Source organism: Silurus meridionalis, chromosome 18 (assembly GCF_014805685.1).
Source record: "Silurus meridionalis isolate SWU-2019-XX chromosome 18, ASM1480568v1, whole genome shotgun sequence".
Classification (NCBI taxonomy): Eukaryota; Metazoa; Chordata; class Actinopteri; order Siluriformes; family Siluridae; genus Silurus; species Silurus meridionalis.
This window is the reverse complement of record NC_060901.1, coordinates 21,192,405-21,214,292: the sequence shown is the minus strand read 5'-3', so window position 1 is coordinate 21,214,292 and position 21,888 is coordinate 21,192,405. Positions and strand designations below refer to the sequence as shown.

At 44.6% G+C, this 21,888-nt stretch overlaps 2 protein-coding genes across 2 annotated transcripts in view; one reads left to right on the top strand and one right to left on the bottom strand.

Annotated features, from left to right (window-relative positions):
* Positions 1-1,515: 1,515 nt before the first annotated feature.
* On the bottom strand, positions 1,516-7,838 carry cep57l1 (centrosomal protein 57, like 1). Its single transcript, XM_046874103.1, is given in 12 exon segments — positions 1,516-1,865; positions 2,559-2,703; positions 3,331-3,524; positions 3,599-3,667; positions 3,785-3,871; positions 4,159-4,236; positions 4,701-4,811; positions 5,992-6,073; positions 6,075-6,111; positions 6,257-6,430; positions 7,031-7,199; positions 7,527-7,838. Coding segments are annotated over 12 exon segments (1,416 nt in total). The 5' UTR covers positions 7,548-7,838; the 3' UTR covers positions 1,516-1,616.
* Positions 7,839-9,144: 1,306 nt separating this feature from the next.
* The window catches only part of sesn1 (sestrin 1), a 29,828-nt gene continuing 17,084 nt past the window's right edge, over positions 9,145-21,888 (top strand). The window contains exons 1-2 of the mRNA XM_046874277.1: positions 9,145-9,353; positions 9,675-9,996. Of these exons, the coding sequence (XP_046730233.1) occupies positions 9,160-9,353; positions 9,675-9,996 (516 nt within the window). The 5' untranslated portion in view covers positions 9,145-9,159. The remainder of the gene's footprint in view (positions 9,354-9,674; positions 9,997-21,888) is intronic.

The following is a 21,888-nucleotide window of genomic DNA, read 5'->3' as shown; positions in this document are numbered from 1 at the left end:
AGATGGAACCCATCCTCATCTTGAAGAGCCGTTCATTATAGTCAAGGTGATTTTGAAAGCAAATGGCGATTGTAGTCCTGATCCAGTGTCGCACAGAAGTGTATCGAAATGTTTTGAGACTGGTTTTGTAACACGCCAACAGATGGCAGCACGCACATTCACAGGGTGCACCGACCTTCATAAGTCAGTGTGCCGAAATAAATCGTCCTGCGTACATCTGGAGCTGTGCAACTGGTGCTGTTCTGACCACGTGTGCTCTCAGTCACCTCGCCCTCCTGCAGACCTCACTCTCTTCCCGAAGACGATGATCAGCTGAAAGGTCAGCGTTTTGGCACCGCTGCACAAAAAGCTCATGTCTCTTCAGGCTCTCCAGCGATGGGAACTTCATCAGGATGGATCAGGTAGGTCTAGAGCGATCAGTGGAAATCGTCCTAGAAGATCTGGTTTGCCGTAAAGCAACGTTAGTAACGTAATTTCTGGCTGAAGAGATAAAACTCGAGTGGGTCAAGTTCACAAACATATTGACGCTACTGACCATTCAGGGGCACAAACGTGGCAGCTTAGTAGTGGTGGGATTTGAACTCACAACCTTTCTGAACCCTTTTTCGCGTGTGAACACGTCGCTATGGGTGAAATATAAACTCAGGCGATCTTGTTTCTGGCAAACAAATTCATCATCAAAAGGATTACACTTTGTTGGCTTTGAGTATTGAATTTTGGAAGGTCATGAGTTCAAATTCCACCATTACTTAGCCACCACTGCTGGGCCCTTGAGCGAGGCCCTTAACCCTCACCTGCTCCAATACCATACATGTAAAAGTATTGTGACGCCTGACTTTTCCACCCATATGTAGATGGACTTTGAGGCACTCAATAGATCCTGCGTTTTTGGATGCTGTAGCATGAAATATTCCCTTCGCATGAACTATGATACGTTTTTGTTTTTTTAAGGTCTTTAGATGATACAAGTCAGGGTTCATGGGGTGGGTGTGTGTATGTGTGTGTGTGTGTCCTGGACTCTTTGGGGTTTCCCAAAAGGGGGACAGTCTGTCTATCATCAAGGCAGCTGTTTCTTCCGTCTGCCTCGTGCACATTTAACAAAACAAGCAAAATGATCTGTGCTTTTTTTATTTTTCATTTTTTTTTTTTTTTTACTGTTTCATGTCTCATCGACGTGCACTACGAAGTTCTGTGTTGCACTCGTACACTTGTGTGTGTGTGTGTGCGCTGCATCAGCGTGAGAGAAAACCGAATGCTATGTGGTATTTAGGGACGGCGTGTGATTCGCAACTAGATCGCAAAAACTCATTAAAGGTCACGTGACCGAATCGGGGGAGGGGGCTGTCTCACAAAACAGGTTTCTCTCCAGATACTTTTGGCTGCACTGTGTTTAAAATAAATAAAAAAACAAATCAAATAATACCCAAGACTTTACCATGGTTACCATGGTGACATACCTGCGAAAGCCCTGACCATGATTGCGAGATGATTGGGGAAGAAAAAAAAAAACTATAATCGCCACAATATTATTTTATTACAATATTTAAATATGTCGACAATGTAAAGAATAATCTCATTAAAAGCATGGAGAGAGAAAATGATATCCCAAGACTTCCTCACGTTTCCCAGCTGATGTCCCTCTGCCGGAGGTTCGACTGCATCCTCTGGGCGTCTCTGAGAAGCTGTAGATGCTCGTGACCTGCCGTCTGGTGCTTCTGTGGTCTACAGGGCGAGACGGTACCTCTGGGAGGAGACGCCACCTGGACTCGCTTTAAACACCACGTGTCTGCGCTTGACGCTCGCTTCGGTTTCGGCTTCTTCTTCTTCTTCTCCTTCTCCGGGCTGCTCGGGGACGGCTTTTGGACCTAAATGCGTGAAAACACGTGTACAAACGTCACCACCACTATGATTTACGTACAGAAACGGGGTATCAGCGCTGTCTTTCTGTATACTCTATAATGTGGCTCCTGAGAACCATGAACTCAATCCAGACCCCTGAGCAGATACACTGTATGGCCAAAAGTTTGTGGACACCCGTGGGCATCTCATTCGCTCTTATAATGTGCTCCACTTTTCTGGGAAGATGTTCCTCTAGAATTCTGAGATTGCATACGCAATGGTGTAGTGAAGTCAGGAGATCTGGGGTGATGCCCCGGTTCATCCCATTGGGTTTAAGCTCTATAGGAGGCCACTCTAGATCTTCCACATGCATCCAACTCATGGAAAGCAGATCTTCACAGAGCTTTGCGCGTGGAAGATCTCGAGTGGCCTACGAGGTCTCCTCACTTCCTCAGCCTACATGAGGAACCTGACTTTCCTGAATGGCTGAATGAAAAACAAATCTCCACAAAATTTTGAGGAACATCGCCCCAGAAGAGTAAATGAATAAAGCCAAGGTGTCCAAATACTTTTGGCAACATAGGGTGTATACACTGTTTCTGTTCATAAAATCCTAAAATCTCGTTCCGCATCATTTCACAGTCTAAACATTTCCAGAGCTACAAAAATAAATCCAGGAAACCCGACCGCCGGAACGAAAGGAGCAGGAGGACGTTTACGGTTTGCTGGTGTTTGCGGAGTTTGGTGATTTGGGATGCTTTCTCCTCCATCTTCCTGACCAAGCAGTCCAGCTCTCTCTCCAGATCCTCCTTCAGCTGGCGCTGATCAGTCTCATCGATCTGCCTGACCAGCTCCTGATGTTCACTGCAACACAATAATAATAATCTGAATTAGTTTGCATGCATTTCAGTTTATGTCCAAACTAAATGTTTATATTTACGTCCGTATGCGATACAATTTATATAAATCTCCCCAAATTTCGAATGAATTCCCGTGAATTCCTTTCCGACTTCCCAAAATTCCCCTGGAGAAAGTTTCCATGGAAAGTTTCTGGATAGTTTCCGTCCCTTTAGCAAACTCTGCTCCTGAACCATGGATTTGTATGAAAGATTATACACGTCGTATCTTTTTCTCTCATTTTCCTACACGGTGGGGCCAAAAGTATCCGGACGCACAACCCCACCCCCGAAGCTCAAGGAACAAGATGATCTTCTTTCCAAGGGTTGGATAGTATGTGGAAGAACTTGAATATCCTACTATAGAGTTCAAACCCTATTGAACATCTTTGTGGCAGCCCAGGATCCTCACCTACATCAGCTCCTGCCTTTCCTAACCCTAAAATCTTGTAGAACATCTTCCCAGAAGAGTGGAGCTCAATATAAGAGCGAATGGGAAGCTAAAAAAAAAAAAAAAAAAAAAAAAGCACACAGCAATATAATCAGGTGTCCACAAACTTTTGCTTATACAGCAGAATTTGCTTGAGTTACCCACAAGCTCATGTGCCCAAGTTCGTCCTGTAGCGCTAGAAGCAGTTCAGAAAGGCTGCCCATAGCTGCAGCTCCATCGCTCGGGGATCGTTTCTTCTGCACAGATTGCGTCCTCTCACACACCCGAGGCTGCCTGGTCTTTAGGAGATGCAGCACGCTCTGAACGTTGGCGTTGACCGAGTGACTGGGGCTTGTCGACTGTTGCAGACAAAAACACCGTTTAGATTAATAATAAGGAATAAGCGAATCCTTTCTAAGCACCAGTTACTCACCGTTCCAGCCACGAAAGGCATCCTCTTGGCTTTGGGGATGCATTTGGGTACGTCTGTATTAACCGGTTTCTGAAATAATGATTTGATTACCAACAAAAAAAAACGTTCCCATAGCAAAACAATTTACTATTATGTTGGAATAGAGCACCATCTAGTGGCGAGTTGTGAATAATGAGTTCTAACTACCTTACTCTTCTCTTTGGTCGTCGTTTTTTTTTTGGGTTTCACTTCAGCGGCCGAAACGAGCAGGTTCGCCTCAAGCTCTCTTTGTAACTGTAAATGCAGAAAAGCTCTTCACGTCTACAGCAGCAGATGCTCCATTCAGTGGAGCTCATTATAAGAGCGAATGGAGAAAAAAGAAGCACGTAGCGATCTAATGGTGAGGTGTCCACAAACTTTTGGGCGTATACTGTACATTTTCAAAGCTCAGAGTTGATTTAAGCTCCTGCTAATGGAAAAAGATTTGATGTGAGTTACAGCTCTATCGTGTCCTTTAACCTGCTCCTGGGTTTTTGAGAAACTGAAGAAACAAAGGTGATTTGATTGTGGTGGTTCCATACCTCCTCGGCTTTCTCCTGGACCAGTTTGCGCTCGTGTTCCTCGGCGAGTAACCTCTGCTCCAAGAGCTTGATCTTCCTCTTGAGAAAAGACAAAAGTGCAGACGTGGCGAATTTACAACCCGTTACAACTCAATTCTCCTCAGGAAACATCTCATGTGCTCTTTCTGACTCTGTATGGCCAAACGTTTGTGGACACCCGACAGTAAGATGACCATGTGCTGCTTCTTTTTGTTGGAGCATCCTATTGCACATTTAGTCCCACTCACGTTCCCACTCTTCTGGGAATATGTTTCACTAGATCTTTTAAAGATTTTTACTATTTTATTCGTTCCAATTCATCCCAGTGGGGTTGGAGCTCCGTAGCAGGCCACTCGAGATTTTCCACACGTGAAGACATCTAACTTGGTGATGACAGTTTGGGGAAGAAGCACATATGGGTGGAAAAGTCGGGTGTCCCAATACTTTTGACCACAGACAAAACACCTCAGAGAGAGAGAGAGCGAGAGGGAGCGAGAAGGAGCGAGAGAGAGCGAGATCTATACCTCCGCCTCAGACTGGGTCATGGTAAGCTTGATACACTCCTCCTCCAGTTTCTGCAGCTGAGTGTGGATCTGTGACTCAGAAGGTCTGGACTTCTTCTGCTGCACACACTCCTACAGGAGAACACAAAAAAAACAGTGTAAACATTCTGAATTATAAACGAGCAGAGCTTAAAGAAGACATGCTGCACTGCATGGATGGATGAATAGCAAGCATGCATGGATTGATAGATATACGAAGAGCATGGATGGATGAATGGATGGATAGGTGAAGAGGATGAATTGATGGATGCACCCAAGTATAGATAGATTGAGAGCAGTAATGGATGGAGGGGTGGATAGATGGAGGGCATGTGTGATCAATGGATGAAAAGCATGAATGAATGTATAAATAGTTAAAGAGCATGAATGGATGGATGGATGGATGGATGGATGATAGAGAACATTGATGAATGAATAGATGGGTAGATGAATGGTTGGATCGATATACAGAGAGCATGGATGAATGGGTGGATGGATGGAGAGATGGAGAGCAGGCATGGAGAGATGGATGGATGGATGGATGGATGGATGGATGGATGGATGGATGGATGGATAAACAGAGAGCATGCATGGATGAAAGAAAGCATGCATGGATGCATGAATGTATAATAAATAGAGAGCATGCATGGATGGATGATGGATGGATGGATGTTTGGATGGATGGATAGATAGAGAGAATGGATAGATGGCTTGATGGGTGGAGAGCATGGAAAGGTGGAGGGTATGCATGGATGCATGGATGAAGTGAATTGATGGATGGATGGATAGGTGGATGGATGGATGGATGGCTTGATGGATAGAGAGAATGGATGGATAGATGGATGGATAGAAAGAATGGATGGATGGATGGATGGATAGATGGATGGATGGATGGATGGATGGATGGATGGATGGATGGATGGAGAGAATGGATGGATGGATAGATAGATAGATAGATAGATAGATAGATAGATAGATAGATAGATAGATAGATAGATAGAGAAAGAGAGAGCGAGAGATAGATAGAGAGAATGGATAATTGGAGAGCATGCATGGATGCATGAATGTATAGATAGTTCGAAAGCACAAATGGATGGATGGATGGAGGGATGGATGATGGATGGATGGAGAGCCTGGATGAGTAGGTGAATGTATGAATAGATGTCAGGCAGACATGTATGAATTGATGGATGGAGAGATGCAGAGAATGAATAAATGGATGCGAGTGTGTGATTACTGCATTGAGTGTGTTGAAGCGATGTTTATTTTTCACCTCTCTGCCTGCTGCAGCGATCTTCTCTCTCTGCGCGCTCTCCACCATCTTCCTCATGTATTCCAGCTGTTTCTCCAACAGAACACCGAGCTTCTGCAGAGTGTAACTGAGACCTCAGCTCTTCATTAGCAGAGAGAGAGAGAGAGAGAGAGAGAGAGAGAGAGAGAGAGAGAGAGAGAGAGAGGGAGGAAGAGAACGAGTCAGAGTCACAGAGACTGGAGTTGGAGAACATAGCTGTATATTATTATATATAATAAAGAAAAACCTTTTCTCCTTGAGGTTTCTTCTTCTCTGCTCTCCAGCTGCTCACTGCTTTGGTTTCCGGAGCCGAACTGACGAGCAGCCTGAGCAAACCTCTCCACGTTCTTCTCTGCCTGCTTACGCTCCAGTTCCAACCTCCTCATCTTCTCCTGCAGAGTTTTCAGAGCTGCGATCACTGCTGTTAACACACACACACACACACACACACACACACACACACACACACCAGCCTGTTAATACCAGTGAGATAAGAAATCTAGAGGACATCTGACAAAAAAATAACATCAGAAGATAGAAGGATGCATGGATGGAAAGAGTGTCGGTATGAATGGATGGATGGAGAGATGAATGAAGAGCATGAACGCATTGCTGGATGCCTTGATGGATAGATGAACTGATGGATGGAGAGAGCATGGATGGATAAATGGGTGGATGAAGAGAGCATGCATGTATCAATGTATGGAGAACATGGATGGATAGATTGATGGATCAATAGAGAACGCATGGATGACTTGGGGAATGGAGTGATATGGATGGAGTGAGGGATTGAATGAGATGGATGGAATGAAAAATTCATTGATAGACGGAATGAGATGGATGGCATGTACGTGTATGTATTGATGGATGGAGAGAGCATGGGGGAATCAACGAATGGAGAAAGCATGATTGATTGGATGGATGGATGGATGGATGGATGGATGGATGAACGAATGGTTAAACCAGGTATTAGTTTATGCTCATTACTTCAAATCAGATCAGATGAGATCAGTCTCCTCACCTCTGCTCCCAGGGTCAGGCTCTGTGTGAAGTGTGTGTGTGCAGACGTTCCTCAGGTTCCTGCTGGATTTCTCCTGGTGCTTCTCCATCGGCTGGGAGGGAATCTTATCCGGGGGCGCATAATAGCTTCCAATGTAGCTGTGTTTGGAAGGAGAGTCCAGACACCAGGCCTGAAACCAAAGGGACGAGAAGAAAAACATGACACTCATGAGACATTCATTTGGTCACGTGACACCCCCCTTCATTAGATCACGTGACCACGTATTTATTATACACTGCTAAAACAAACTTTATCAGTCTTATTGCTATTAATATACATTTATTTTATAGGAATGGTTTAATTTACCATTACAATATTTTAGCAATGTAGCATTCGATGATTTGTTTGCTAGCTAGCATAACGCGATGCTAGCTAGCCGAGTCCAACCGTCAAAAATAAAACTTTTTTCAAAGCATTATAAATCTAAAAACTTAATAAAAACACGGTATATATTTACCAAATCTTGTAAACGGTCCATTACCGATGAACCTCGCCGTGTATCACATAAATAAACTTCTGTAAATAAACTCCAGGCTAATAACGCCGTTCGCAGCGATTACACCGGATGTGTTCCAAATGTCGCCAAATCACTAAAACAAGTGCCCTAGATAGGGTGGAATAGAACGGCTTCTCTGGCCTATGTAGTGTACGTGTACAGGGAACGATGCGTTATTTGGGATACATCCTCCAACAGCTGTTTTTGACACTGGTACACAGTATAGGTTTAAATTTCCCTCTTCCTCTGCCGCCTTGAAAGCACTTCCGGTGCAGATCCAAGTCTTTTATATTATAATTCAGATCGTTTGATTTAATTCCAGCAATAAAAACTGCTTTTTGTGTCCCAAACAGCTCCTAATTTTACAAAAAATGTGCTTGTTGATATATTTTAATTTTTTATTTGCTTATTCCTATAATAATCTCCTCCACTCTTCTCAGCAGGCTTTCCACCAGCTTTTAGGAATATGGAAATGAGTCTTCATTCATCATTAGTCACATCAGGTTCTTAATGTTGGAAAGAAATTCAAAATGCCATCGCAATTGTTGCGAAAGCGAGCATATTATTTGTCCTAATGGTTTCTAAAGGTGTCCAGTTTATATCAACACATGGTTCAAGTTCTTAATGGTATCAGACATAACATACCACCACCCATAATAATAATAAATGACCAATTGTGACCCACACACCATTAAATCATTGTGATCAAACCACAGAAACAAGTCTTAATGGTGTCCTAATAGTTCCTAATGGTGACACCAACATGTGATTCATATCACCAACAGAAAGCAACAAATAACCAGTAGTGACACCCACAACATTAAACCAGTATAACCTATCCAAAGAATACATTACTGGAATCTGGTGTCCTACTGGTTCCTAATGGTCTCCGGTAGATTTGTTTTTAAAGGTATCTGATTTACTCAACCAGTAGACACCCACACGCCAATAAACCATAATTACTGAACCATAGAAACCATTACAGAAATACAGTGTCCCTAATGGTGTCCAGTACACGGTTTAACATGTATCACTAAATCAACAGAAGGTAACAAATGACCACTAGTGAACCACACACCATAATATCACCATCATCAAACCATGGAAACCATTACAGGGAACTAATGGTGCCCTAATGGTGTCCAGTAGACACCAACACATGGGTCATGTTCTTAATGGAGACTTTATGGTGTTCTAATGTTTCCAACATGTGATTCTTAATAGTATCAGACATCACATGCCACCACTATAACCAGACCCATTACATTTCCCATTAAACCAGTACAGCTTCCATTAAAAACCATCACGAGCGTTTTCTTCTCATTTGCACTTTTATTTTCGGCACTCACGTCTGTTGATCACGTGGCGCGCATTTGTACGTCAACGAGACGGAGGTTCGGGATAAACAAGTGCTGGTGGGGCTCCTGAACCCTCCACATTACACCACATTACAATCCTCACACTTCCTAACAACGCCTCTTCCTCACTCTGATTGGTGCGCTCCTTATTAAACCACGCCCATTCGCCTTAGAATGGCATGCTATTCGCGGAGGCGCCTGTCAATCACGTGTTTGTTAAATTCAAATCGCCCCACATGGAAGGACACTCCTCCTCATGTTCCTCGTCCTGTTCCTCCTCCACCTATTGCTCCTCCTCCTTCATCTCCTGCTCCTCCTCCTCCTCCTCCTTCTCCTGCTGGGCGCTTGCTTCTTCAGCTGCCTGGACCGCAGAACCGGAGAACGTGACGAGGAGGAAAAGAGAAAGAAGGAATAAATGCAGTGAATGCATGTAAGTGATGACTATTTGAAGGATAGAAAGGAGGCATTGTCAGGATGTGTGTCTATTCGGGTGCGTTGCGAAGAAATGGAACACACACACACACACACACACACACACACACACACACACACACACGTCATTCATGCATATGTTATTTTATGTCATCTTTATTATAGACATGAATAAAGCAGTGTTCAGCAGTTACTTGCATGCAGGATGGTGTGTTTTTCTCATGTTCTACCAGAAAGCTGTGAAGATCCTGAGCTTGGGGGTGTTATGTCTTTAGGAACATGCATTGCATTGATGGAACATCTACATTTCTCCTCGCAGCTCACGTCTTAAGAAGCTTGTGAAAAACCTTGGAACGATGGACGTGAGAGACGGAGCGGCAGTGTGGGAAACCCTGGCCAGCCGGGACTCATGTTCCAGACACGCAGCCATGGAGCACATTGAGCAGGATGTGAAGAAGAAGGTGGAGAGTATCAAGCCGATCCTGAAGACACCACCACCGGCATCATCGGTGCCATCATCGACGTCTCCTGGCAAGGCAGAGGATCTGAACTGCGTCCTGGCACGCGTCCTCATGCTGTCCAAGAGGTGTCCTTACGAAGACGTGAAGGAAAGATGCATCTGGTTGCTCCGCAGCGTCCAGGTGAGATGGTTTGCATCTCCAGTTTGATCGTTTCTTCCTTCTATGATTAACATCCTCTGATTTCAAAGCATTTCCTCAGGGGTTTTTTTTCAAACTCGACACGGTTCTAAGAACCTTTCAAAGTCTTCTCTTTTACAATCGAAGGAGCCGATCACCTTCATGTTCCACATCTGGGGTTCCCACATCTGGATTTAAAATGGTCCACCTTGAGACTTGACTTCTGACCTCGAAATCTAGGTGGTATTTTGTTGTATGTTGGTGTCGGGATCATCTTTGGCAGCACGTGTGTGTGTGTGTGTGTGTGTGTGTGTGTCTGTGTGAGCTCGGAATAGCGCTGGTCGTTTCTCCACAGGGGAGGTTCACCTTTCGCTTCGAAAGACAGGATCAGTAGGTCTCCTTTACTTCACCAGACCTTCACATGGACTGGATGATATCTCCAGAAATCCAGGAAGTGGAAATATATGTGTGTGTGTGTGTGTGTGTGTGTGTGTGTGCGCGTGTTCAGATGTTTGTAGGCACCACAGTGTCCTCCAGGATTCAGCACGGTATTCCTACTGCAGTTTTCGGCCTCTCAAATCGAAGCTACCGTGTTTTGTGACATCATAACACTCGAGTATACTTAAGCCACGCCCCCTCAATATTATCCTCGCTCTCGAGCTTCTGTCCTAATTAACACCGCCATGTGATAACCCTGACACACACTCCACAGCCTCCAGAACCCACACACACACATTTTTTAGGAATGACAGGACGTTCGCTGCAGATCTTTTGTTCGCTGTGACCTTTTGACCTTCTCTGCTTACTGTAGAAGCATTGAGAAGTCTGGGATATGAGGGATTAGAGGATCACACACAAACCCGGACTGCTGCACACTGTGTTGCTGAGAAAATACGAACTTTGGCCGACTAAGCACTGCTGCAGCACGCGCACACACACACACACACACACACACACACACACACACACACAGCGCTAGCACACACTAGCACACATGCCCAGATACACAGTAGGATTATAGCCAGTTGGATTTCCAGCCAAAAAAAATAATAGTTGGAAAAGATCTTTTGTCAGTATACGAACTCCGTCTCAGTCTTTTGCAAAAGTATTTGCTCCCCTGCAACTGATCAGATTTCTTTAAATTATAATATTTACTACAAACTCAAGTATAAATGCATAACAACACAGCAAGTCTTATTTACAGGTGTATTCGAACCTCCAGACCTTCTCTTCACACTTTCATATATCTCTAAACATCTCCATACATCTCTATACATCTCACTACACCTCTATGTTCATCACCCCACCTCCATATATATCTCTACACACCTCCAAACATCTCACTACATCTCTACACACATCCAGACCTTCTCTTCACACTTTCATTTATCTCTACACACCTTTAAACATCTCACTACACCTCCCTGTTCCTCACCCGACCTCCGTATATATCTCTACACACCTCCATACATCTCTATACATCTCAGTACACGTCTCTGTTCCTCACTTGACCTCCATACGTCTCAATACACCTCTAAACACCTCCAAACATCTCTATACATCCCACTACACCTGCCTGTTCCTCACCCGACCTCCATACATCTCACTACACCTCTAAACATCTCGCTACACCCCCCTGTTCCTCACCCGACCTCCATACATCTCCATACATCTCTATAGATCTCACTACACCTGCCTGTTCTTCACCTGACCTACATATATCTCTACACACCTCCAAACATCTCACTACACCTCCCTGTTCCTCACCCGACCTCCGTATATATCTCTACACACCTCCATACATCTCTATACATCTCAGTACACGTCTCTGTTCCTCACTTGACCTCCATACGTCTCAATACACCTCTAAACACCTCCAAACATCTCTATACATCCCACTACACCTGCCTGTTCCTCACCCGACCTCCATACATCTCACTACACCTCTAAACATCTCGCTACACCCCCCTGTTCCTCACCCGACATCCATACATCTCCATACATCTCTATAGATCTCACTACACCTGCCTGTTCTTCACCTGACCTACATATATCTCTACACACCTCCAAACATCTTACTACACCTCCCTGTTCCTCACCCGACCTCCATACACCTCAATACACTTCTAAACATCTCACTACACCTCCCTGTTCCTCACCTGACCTCCATACATCTCTATACATCTCACTACACGTCCCTGTTCTTCACTTGACCTACATATATCTCTACACACCTGCAAACATCTTACTACACCTGCCTGTGTACACACCTCCAAACATCTTACTTCACCTCTCTGTTCCTCACCCGACCTCCATACATCTCAATACACCTCTAAACATCTCACTATAACTCCCTGTTCCTCACCTAACCTCCATATATATATCTCTACACACCTCTAAACATCTCACTACACCTCTAAACATCTCACTACAACTCCCTGTTCCTCACCCGACCTCCATACATCTCCATACATCTCTATACATCTTACTACACCTGCCTGTTTTTCACCTGACCTCCATATATCTCTATACACCTCTAAACATCTCACTACAACTCCCTGTTCCTCACCCGACCTCCATACATCTCCATACACCTCTAAACATCTCACTACAACTCCCTGTTCCTCACCCGACCTCCATACATCTCCATACATCTCTATACATCTTACTACACCTCCCTGTTCCTCACTCGACCTCCATATTTATCTCTATACACCTCTAAACATCTCACTACACCCTCGTTTTCCTCACCCCATCCCCTCATATCTCTTCACACCACATCGCACTGAAGATCAAATGAGCATCAAATCTGTCCAGAAGAATGGGTGAAACCCCACAATGTATGTTAATCTGCTAGGAACTGAGCTGCAGCAGAAGGTGGTCCTACCTAGCACATACCCAAGCAGCACATTATTTGAACATATTGTGTGTGTGTGTGGATGTAAATGTGGATCTAGATCAGCTTCATGCTGATTCATGACAGGACATGTGGGTTTTGGCTTCAGGGTTTTAAAGACCAAGGGCACTCGGGCAAACATACACTGGAAGGACGCTAATCATAACAATGAGAATTGTGAGGGTGTGTGTGGGCGTGTCCTGAGAGTCACATTGAAATACAGATTTACATGGCAGAGGTAGAGCTGTAACTTCCTGCTGACACAACAGGAAAAGAACATTTGGTTTTATTTTATGAAAGGGGAGGAAATTTATGAAAGGGGATCGCAATAGCGGTGAATCGGATCGCGTCGCATCAGTAGCTGCTTTATATGTTTCTTTTTTTTATCGTTTTAAGGCTATGCTTCATGTGAGTGTGCCCTCTGGTGGCTCGGGTGGAGAATGACCTATTCGTGATAACATGGTACGCCACTGTCTTGGGTAAGAAATTTCTGCTGCTCCTGTAAATATTTACAGCTTTCATAATAACGTAAGAAGATTTTAGACGGATTTTGTTACATTATAAGGGCAAAAGTATCAGGACACCCGACTTTTACAGTAACTGTGAAGATGAACTCCTTGAAGATCTGCTTTCCATGGCTTGGATGTGGGTTGAGTGGCGTATCTGCTATAGAGCTCCAACCCTAGTGAGATGAATGTGAACGCCACCCCAGGCCTCTTTACCTACATCAGTAACTGATTTAACTGTGGCCGAAATCTCCACAAAATCTAGAGAAACATCTTCTCTAAAGAGTGGAGCTTCTTATAGGAGTAAATAGAGTCAGGAGCAAAACAAACAGCTACAGATTCGATTCCCAAAAATAATCCCCACCCCACCCCACCCTGCTAATTCCGGCGGTATTCAAACACGAGGGTGTGAAAGCGTCCCTCAGGCTGAACTTCTGACCTGCATTCGATAGCTGAAGACGTTTCCATTTCTCTGTTCTTGAAATAGCTGAAGGGTTTGCACTGGGTCAGTTAAGGGTGGGTGTGTGTGTGTGTGTGTGTGGCTTGTTGTTGGTTGCTTGGCATTGCTGCAGGGCTAAAAAAGCATTAAGCACCATTCCTGGCACACACACACACATACACACACACACACACACACACACAACATGAGAGTGACTAGAATACAGAACGAAGGCAGAGAAAGAGTTGGAACCCTCTCCTATACATTATATATCCTATACCAGACATGACCTATACACAGGGTACGGCCAAAAGTTTGTGGGCACCTGACCGAATGATTGTCTTCTTTCTGAACGTCCCGTTCCACATGTCTTTCTTAACTCCCATCACTCCCTTGGGAAAAGATGTGGTTCTAGATCTTTCCCGAAGGTTCTTAAGAGAGTCAAGAACTGATGGAGTTGAGGAGGTCTGAGGTGCAGTCAGCATAAAAAATCCACCGAGAAGGTGTTCAATAGGGTTTTTGAATTGAACAACAGGGGGCAATGTTGCCCTATTGTGGCTAGAACGGAAATTTCCACCAAACGCTTGACCCTGAAAAGGCTTGTAGACTTTGTAGTGTGTGTGTGTGTGTGTGAGATTGGGGGGGTGTGGGGGTCAGTTAATTTCTTGACACTCAGGTCATTTTACACACACTACCAGATTTTTAGGATGGGACAGAAAAACTGTCTGGACAAAAAAACTACATCCTGGACTACGTCTGGCTTTTTGCGCTAGACGAAATTGTGTCTGGTATTAATACGAGACAGAATTAATACGACTTCTTTGAGTTTTCTCTTTCAAATTACACCAGGATTTTGCAAGAAAATGTTTAGAGCCAATCAACAAAAGTGGGCGGAGTCTACGTACAATTCTACCTTACTAATCCCCATTAACCTCCTCCATGTGCCCCCTCCTTTATTCCGTCAGGCTCAGGTGCTTCGTCTGCGGCCAGGTTTCGGCTTCTGCGGCCTGTGAGTCACGTCCTGCACGTCCCGCAGTTCACACGTGCACCCAGACGCGAAGTGGACACGCCACAACACTTATCACACGCCGTATCACACCACGAGCTGTATTAATTTATGCGCAACTCAAAAAAAGACCAAAAAAAAAAGACACAAAAAAAGATGAAGTGAAAGCAGTAAAATAGGAAACGGATGTGGACGGGGTGCGAGATGGAAACGGACGAGCTGCCGAACTGAACAGGGTAAAAATAGGAGCGGGCATGAAACCCAGATCCTGAGCGATGCCAAACAAACCACACGTGTGTAATAAACGACAAACAAACAAGTGATCAGTCGTCTGTATCACTCGGGGAGGACACCGGGAGGGACACCGGGAGGGACACCGGGAGGGACTGCAGGCCAGAAAGCGTGTAAAAGCGTCACGTTTCTCTGACTCGGGAGGGTCTGTTTTATTAGTTTTCTCCTTTTTCAAGTGTTGCTTTCTGAACCACTCTCTATTTCTGTCTCTCTATTTCTGTCTGTCTCTCTATTTCTGTCTCTCTATTCCCGTCTGTTTCTCTATTCTTGTCTGTCTCTTTATTTCTGTCTGTCTATTTCTCTCTCTCTATTCCTGTCTGTCTCTCTATTTCTGTCTCTCTATTTCTGTCTTCATGTTTGTCTGTTTTCTCCATCTTTCTGTTATTTTGTTTTCTTGCCGTCTGTCTCTTGTTTTTCTTTCTCTCTCTCTCTCTCTCTCTCTCTCTCTCTTTCTTTTCTCTGTCTTTTCTTTTGCTCACTTGCTGTCCATCTCTTGTCTGTCTTGATCTCTTTCTCTTTTCATCTGTCTATCGCTCACTTGCTGTCTCTCTTTCTCTGTCTATCTCTTATCTTTCCTTTTGCTCACTTGCAATCTATCTATTGTCTCTCTTTACTATTTCTCTTTATATCTCCTGTCTCTCTCTTTTCATCTGTCTCTGTAGAACTCTCTGACTATCTCACTATCTGTTTCTCTTCTTCTCTTTGTCTAACTCTCTTCTTTTGCCTATTTCTCTTTCTGTCTTTCTGCCTATTTGTCTTTGTGATTCAAAGGCTCGCTCGCTCTCTCTCTCTCTCTCTCTCTCTCTCTCTCTCTCTCTCTCTCTCTCTCTCTCTCTCTCTCTCTCTCCATCTCTCCATCTCTGGTCATGAGACATGTGCTTTAGTGAATTTCTCCTGAACTCTCTGACCTGAACCGTTCTCTTTGCTGTGGTTTCTAAGCAGCAGCAAATAGCTGATAAAAGACCAGAACATCACCTGACCCACCAGTCCTCATGCCCTTATACTGTGTGTGTGTGTGTGTGTGTGTGTGTGTGTGTGTGTGTGTGTATATATGTGTGTGTTTTAGAGTGGATGGTAGTTATGGTGGTGGTGGGGTTAGAGTGGATGGTAGTTATGGTGGTGGGGGTTAGAGTGGGTGGTGGGCGGAGTTAGAGTGGGTGGTGGGCGGGGTTAGAGTGGATGAGTAGTTATTGTGGTGGGCGGGGTTTGAGTGGATGGTAGTTATGGTGGTGGGCAGGGTTAGAGTGGATGGTAGTTATGGTGGTGGGCGGGGTTAGAGTGGATGGTAGTTTTGGTGGTGGGCGGGGTTAGAGTGGATGGTAGTTTTGGTGGTGGGCGGGGTTAGAGTGGATGGTAGTTATGGTGGGGGCGGGGTTAGAGTGGATGGTAGTTATGGTGGTGGGCGGGGTTAGTGTGAATGGTAGTTATGGTGGCGGCGGGGTTAGAGTGGATGAGTAGTTATGGTGGTGGGCAGGGTTAGAGTGGGTGGTGGGCGGGGTTAGAGTGGATGAGTAGTTATTGTGGTGGGCAGGGTTTGAGTGGATGGTAGTTATGGTGGTGGGCAGGGTTAGAGTGGATGGTAGTTATGGTGGTGGGCGGGGTTAGTGTGAATGGTAGTTATGGTGGTGGGCGGGGTTAGAGTGGATGAGTAGTTATGGTGGTGGGCGGATAGAGTGGGTGGTGGGCGCGGATAGAGTGGGTGGTGGGCGGGGTTAGAGTGGATGAGTAGTTATTGTGGTGGGCGGGGTTTGAGTGGATGGGTAGTTATGGTGGTGGGGGGTTAGAGTGGATGGGTAGTTATGGTGGTGGGGTTAGAGTGGATGGGTAGTTATGGTGGTGGGCGGGGTTAGAGTGGATGGGTAGTTATGGTGGTGGGCGGGGTTAGAGTGGATGGTAGTTATGGTGGTGGGCGGGGTTTGAGTGGATGGGTAGTTATGGTGGTGGCGGGGTTTGAGTGGATGGGCAGTTATGGTGGTGGGCGGGGTTAGAGTGGATGGTAGTTATAATGGTGTGTGTGTATTGGGGTGGATCTGTAGTTATAGTGGTGAGAGTGTGTGTGTGTGTGTGTGTGTGTGTGTGTGTGTGTGTGTGTGTGTGTGTGTGTGTGTGTTTTCCATTTCCATTTACGCCTGTAAAAGTGAACATCAGCATTCAATGAAAACATTTTCTGGAAACAAATGAGAGTGCGAATCAATGCCGTAAGACATTGTTTAAAATCTTGAGTCATACACGCACACACACACACACACACACACACACACCACTCAAGCAACAAGCCAAGTCGGTCAAACGTTATGACCTGAGGGTTTCTTTGAAATCTGTGAGAACGCCATTGGATAAAGTTGCACGCTAAAGTCAGCGTGACTTTCATATGTGTAGAACACACTCTTCTGAGATGTTTCACTAGATCTTGTGGAGATTTGTGTGGAATTTCTTTCAGCCAAAATTAAGGTACTGATGTAGGTGAGGAGGCCTGAGGTGGTGTTCACATTAATCTGTTTAATAGTCGTTTGAGCTCTGTAGCAGGCTTGTAGATCTTCCACACAAATCCCACCCATGGAAAGCATACCTTCAGAAATGGATCAGTGCACAGGTACAAGTGAAGTTAAAAGTTCATTCTACTGCATCCAAAGAAGTTCTATACAATTGTGTTCCTCAAAATCGTCCAAATCGGTCAGTCGAATCGAAACGAATGCTCTGCTTATAAACACCTGGAACCAGAGGAAACCTCCAGTTCCACTTCCCTCCAGAGTGAGACAGAGATAATAGATGTTTTTTAATGACCTTCCTGAACTCCATGGAGGATTTCAGCATGTACATGGCGGTGATTTTCATCAACATCTCGAGGTACAAGATGAATTTGGAGAAGGAAATGAGAAAAAGGAGGAAAAACAGCACCAGGAGATAACTCCAACAGCTTTACGATTCATAGAAATGCAGCACAGACCTTCTCATGGACCTCATAGACCTTCTCATGGAAATAAATGTAATCTGATGCCACTATTTTATCCGTAGGTGTGATTCAGAGCAGCAGGATTCAAGATGTAAGGGGTTTAACGCTTCACCTCTACATCATGCAGTAAAATCGTCTCCAAGTCATCGCTTTTTGCTACAGTTCGTCCTTCAGAAGTGAACTGACATATGATACTGCACAGCATTTTCGTCTTGGATGCGTGCCAATGTAAACAGGAAAAAAAAGAACGAAAGAAAGAACCGTATCGCGCACTGGGGCTTTTGTATTTGATTTTTGGATACGCACCAGTACAAATCGACAAAAAGTCATTATCATGAATGCGGCGTAGGAATGTTATAGCATTTGGGTTATGAAGGGTATGTACAGCTGTAACCCAGATTCAGCAACACGGGTTAAATTTTCATAAATATCTCATACACGTCTGAGTGACTTCAACCCTGCGTCCGAAATATTCATCGTTTCGGCCGAAAGCTTGGTTTGGAAATCGTTACAGCTTCATTACCAGTTTTGTGAGATAAAAAGCGTAATGTTTGGGTTTTCGACATCCAGCTTTTCTAGTAAGTCGATTTCTTTTCCTCCGTCAGTCGTTGTGGAATAGAAAAAAAAACACATTAATTCCACATGAATATTTAGGAGCTTGTGCTACAGATGAGGTTGTGAAAATGCAGACCTTATCGGATGCCTGCTAGACGGCCCCCGGAGTCGTCTACTCGAAATCTGATTGGTTAAAACCGCAGTCTGAGATTTTTTTGACCCTGGAAACACGGGCTGAAATCTGATTGGATAGAAATTGCGAATGTAAACATAAATAGATTTAAACGTAAGGCAGCAAATCTAATAGTGTTTAGACCAGTAGAGAAGTTCTTGCTGGCCCTGATGGCCCTGTATTGGTACCTGATGGTACCTGTAGTACCCTTTGTACTCTCTGTCCTCTGGAGGTCATTGGTTCCACTTGAACTGCACTCGGGTTGTTTAATGAAGAGTAATATTAATAATTCATCAGCATTCATGGAGCACTTTGTCCTGCATGCGTTAATTGGGTCCTTTCGAAATATATTTTTGTGCTGTGTGTGTGTGTGTGTGTGTGTGTACGTGTGTACGTGTGTGTGTGTGTGTGTGTGTGTGTGTGTGTGTGTTCTTGTACCGCCTCTAATGGACATCACGTCCAGGTGTTTTTGCTTCTGTTCAGTACAAATAGTTCTTTCAGCAAGAGGTATGAGCTCGAACCCCACCCTCTGACCAGCTTACTCAATAACTGCACATGTGCATGTACGTGTGTGTGTGTGTGTGTGTGTGTGTGTGTGTTTCCCAACGAGCCCCCTTTTAATACAGGCAAACGTCCAGAGTGTATTTATACTCCCACATTAACGCAATACATCATCATGTAGGAGATGGAGGAGGAGGGAGAACGAAAGAGCAGGAGAGTGAAAAGCAAGTTCTGTTCTTCACTCATCATCCCTCCATCCCTTCATTTCTCCATCCCCTTTCCCTCATTTCTCATTGGAGAAAAGCCGAACTGCTTTGCTGTATCGCGATTGGCTCGGAGCGGACACACCCCCGGACCTCTAGAATATGTTTGTGTGAAGAGAGGAATAAAAAGAGGGGGAGAGAGAGAGAGGGGGAGAGGATTCGAGCGATTGAAAGGTTGGACCCGATTCAAAAACTTCTAGGAAGAAAGAAAAAAAAAGGGGGAAAAAAAATCCGCGGAGATGTTTGTTTGTGCTCCTAAGTGGGGAGGAGGGAGGGAGGAAAAGAGGGATGGAGAGAATAAGAGAGGAAAGCATTTTCGCCTGCATTTCATTTGTTCTTCCATTCGCTTGCTTTGTGTAGAGATTCCTGGAACTGAGGAATCCAAACAGACCTGCGTTTTTCTTTTTTTCTTGTTTTTCTCTCTTTACATTCGAACCCTGAAGCTCTCCATTCGAGCACCGTGGGTTTTCTTTTCTCCAAATATCTGAAGAGAAAAAAAAAAACGTTCAGATGATTGACGTGTTTATGAAAACAATTTGGCTCTATGCCAGATCCTTGGGTGAAAACATTGCGGAGTTAGTTCATTATCGCCGTCGCTCTAATCGCTCCCAAGTGCTTCGGTTTGTATGAGAACTTCAGAGATAAGCTTCTAAATCGCAGGCACTTGACTGTAAATCAAGGAAGAACAGTAAAGAACGTTCTGTATGAGCTCTTTTAGGGTTCGACCATCGAAAACCTTCATGCGACGTTCTGGGAACCTTCAGAGAACGCTCCTGGATTGTTGCAGGGTCGGGTGTGTCCACAAACTTTTGGCCTCATCAAGTAGCTATAGACTAGCTAGAATTTAAATTATGTGAAACTATATAGAAGTAACGATTAGGTTCGTTCGGTCCCTCAAATGTCTGTAACTAAAAACGGATAATAAAACAAAAACGTGCGTTCGAATGTTGTGTTGTTGTTCGAATCAGTAAAACGCGGTTGTATAATCGTTTAAGCGATAAATCTTACTAGAAGTAGGCGTGAACTAACCGTCGATGAAGAAGTCTCTGGTCTGGGAAGCGGGAAAGTTAATTGACAGCCGCTAATGAGGCGACGTCGTGTTATTCGTTAGCGATCGAATCGCGACGGCGGTAACGGAAACTCGTGCAGCGACACGCCTGGTCGTGGTTTATTTATTTATGCAACACTTCCTTGTTCCTTGTATTATTAATGAAAACAATTGTAAGATAGCAAACTTTAGCGTGTGTGTGTGTGTGTGTGTTTGTGTGTGTGTGGGCGGGCGCATCAAATATTTTTCGTGTTACACCACATAAACACACAAACACACCACACAATTGTTGGAGGGGGTTTTGTGGTCCTCGTGGTCAACCGGTCATGCAATGGCCACGCCCCCCCGGCCACACCTCCAAGATGTGTTTGTGACATAGATGTGCCTCGGTGCTATTAACAAACTGGGAAAACAAACATGACTAGAAGTTAGCCAGCTCGAGTGTGTGTGTGTGTGTGTGTGTGTGTGTGTGTGTGTGTGTGTGTGTGTGTTTCCTCCTCCCCCACCCCCTCTCGCGATCAGTATCGGATTGTTTACCGATGACGGTACAAGCGCAGGCATGTTTGGCTCACGCTCGTCGAGTGTGTTTTCTTTCCCTTCTTGTTTTCCCCTCGTTTCCCTTTTTCTATTCCGCTTCCAGCCTGCTTCTGCAAACGCAGCAAAAACATAGATTAACTTCTCAGCTAATATTAAAGATGCATTATGTAAAATAAGAGCAATGGCTTTATAAAGCTGCTTCTCTTACATTTTAGGCTGAATTGTTTTTCTGGCCCTGAAATCAGCTCCATGTTAAACACGTCTCCTTTATAAAACAAACAAAAAACAATATATGGCAAAATCATTGTCGTCTTTTGAGTCACACGTTACAGATGTTTTTTTTTTCTTCACCGTCATGCATGCAGCAGAGGGCCTGAAAAATGGCGCACCGCTCCTTTAAAGCCTCGCTGCCAGGCTGCAGTTAGTGAGGTTCGCTCATGCAGTGTTCTCGCTAATACTAATGATGTGTGTAACCCTGAACAGGAAGTAGAGAGCAGCGTCGCAGGAAGTCATGCTGCCTGTACAAAAGCTGTTCGTGCCTGGGGGGAAAGTCCCTTACCACACACACACACACGCACACACACACACAAAGATTTTTTTTCTGTTTGAGAATGTGAAGAGGTCACAGTGCAGGTCATGTCTGTTTGAGAGATGCATGTTCTATGTAAAATCTTCAGTCCATACACACACACACACACACACACACATATACAGTTTCACATCTACAC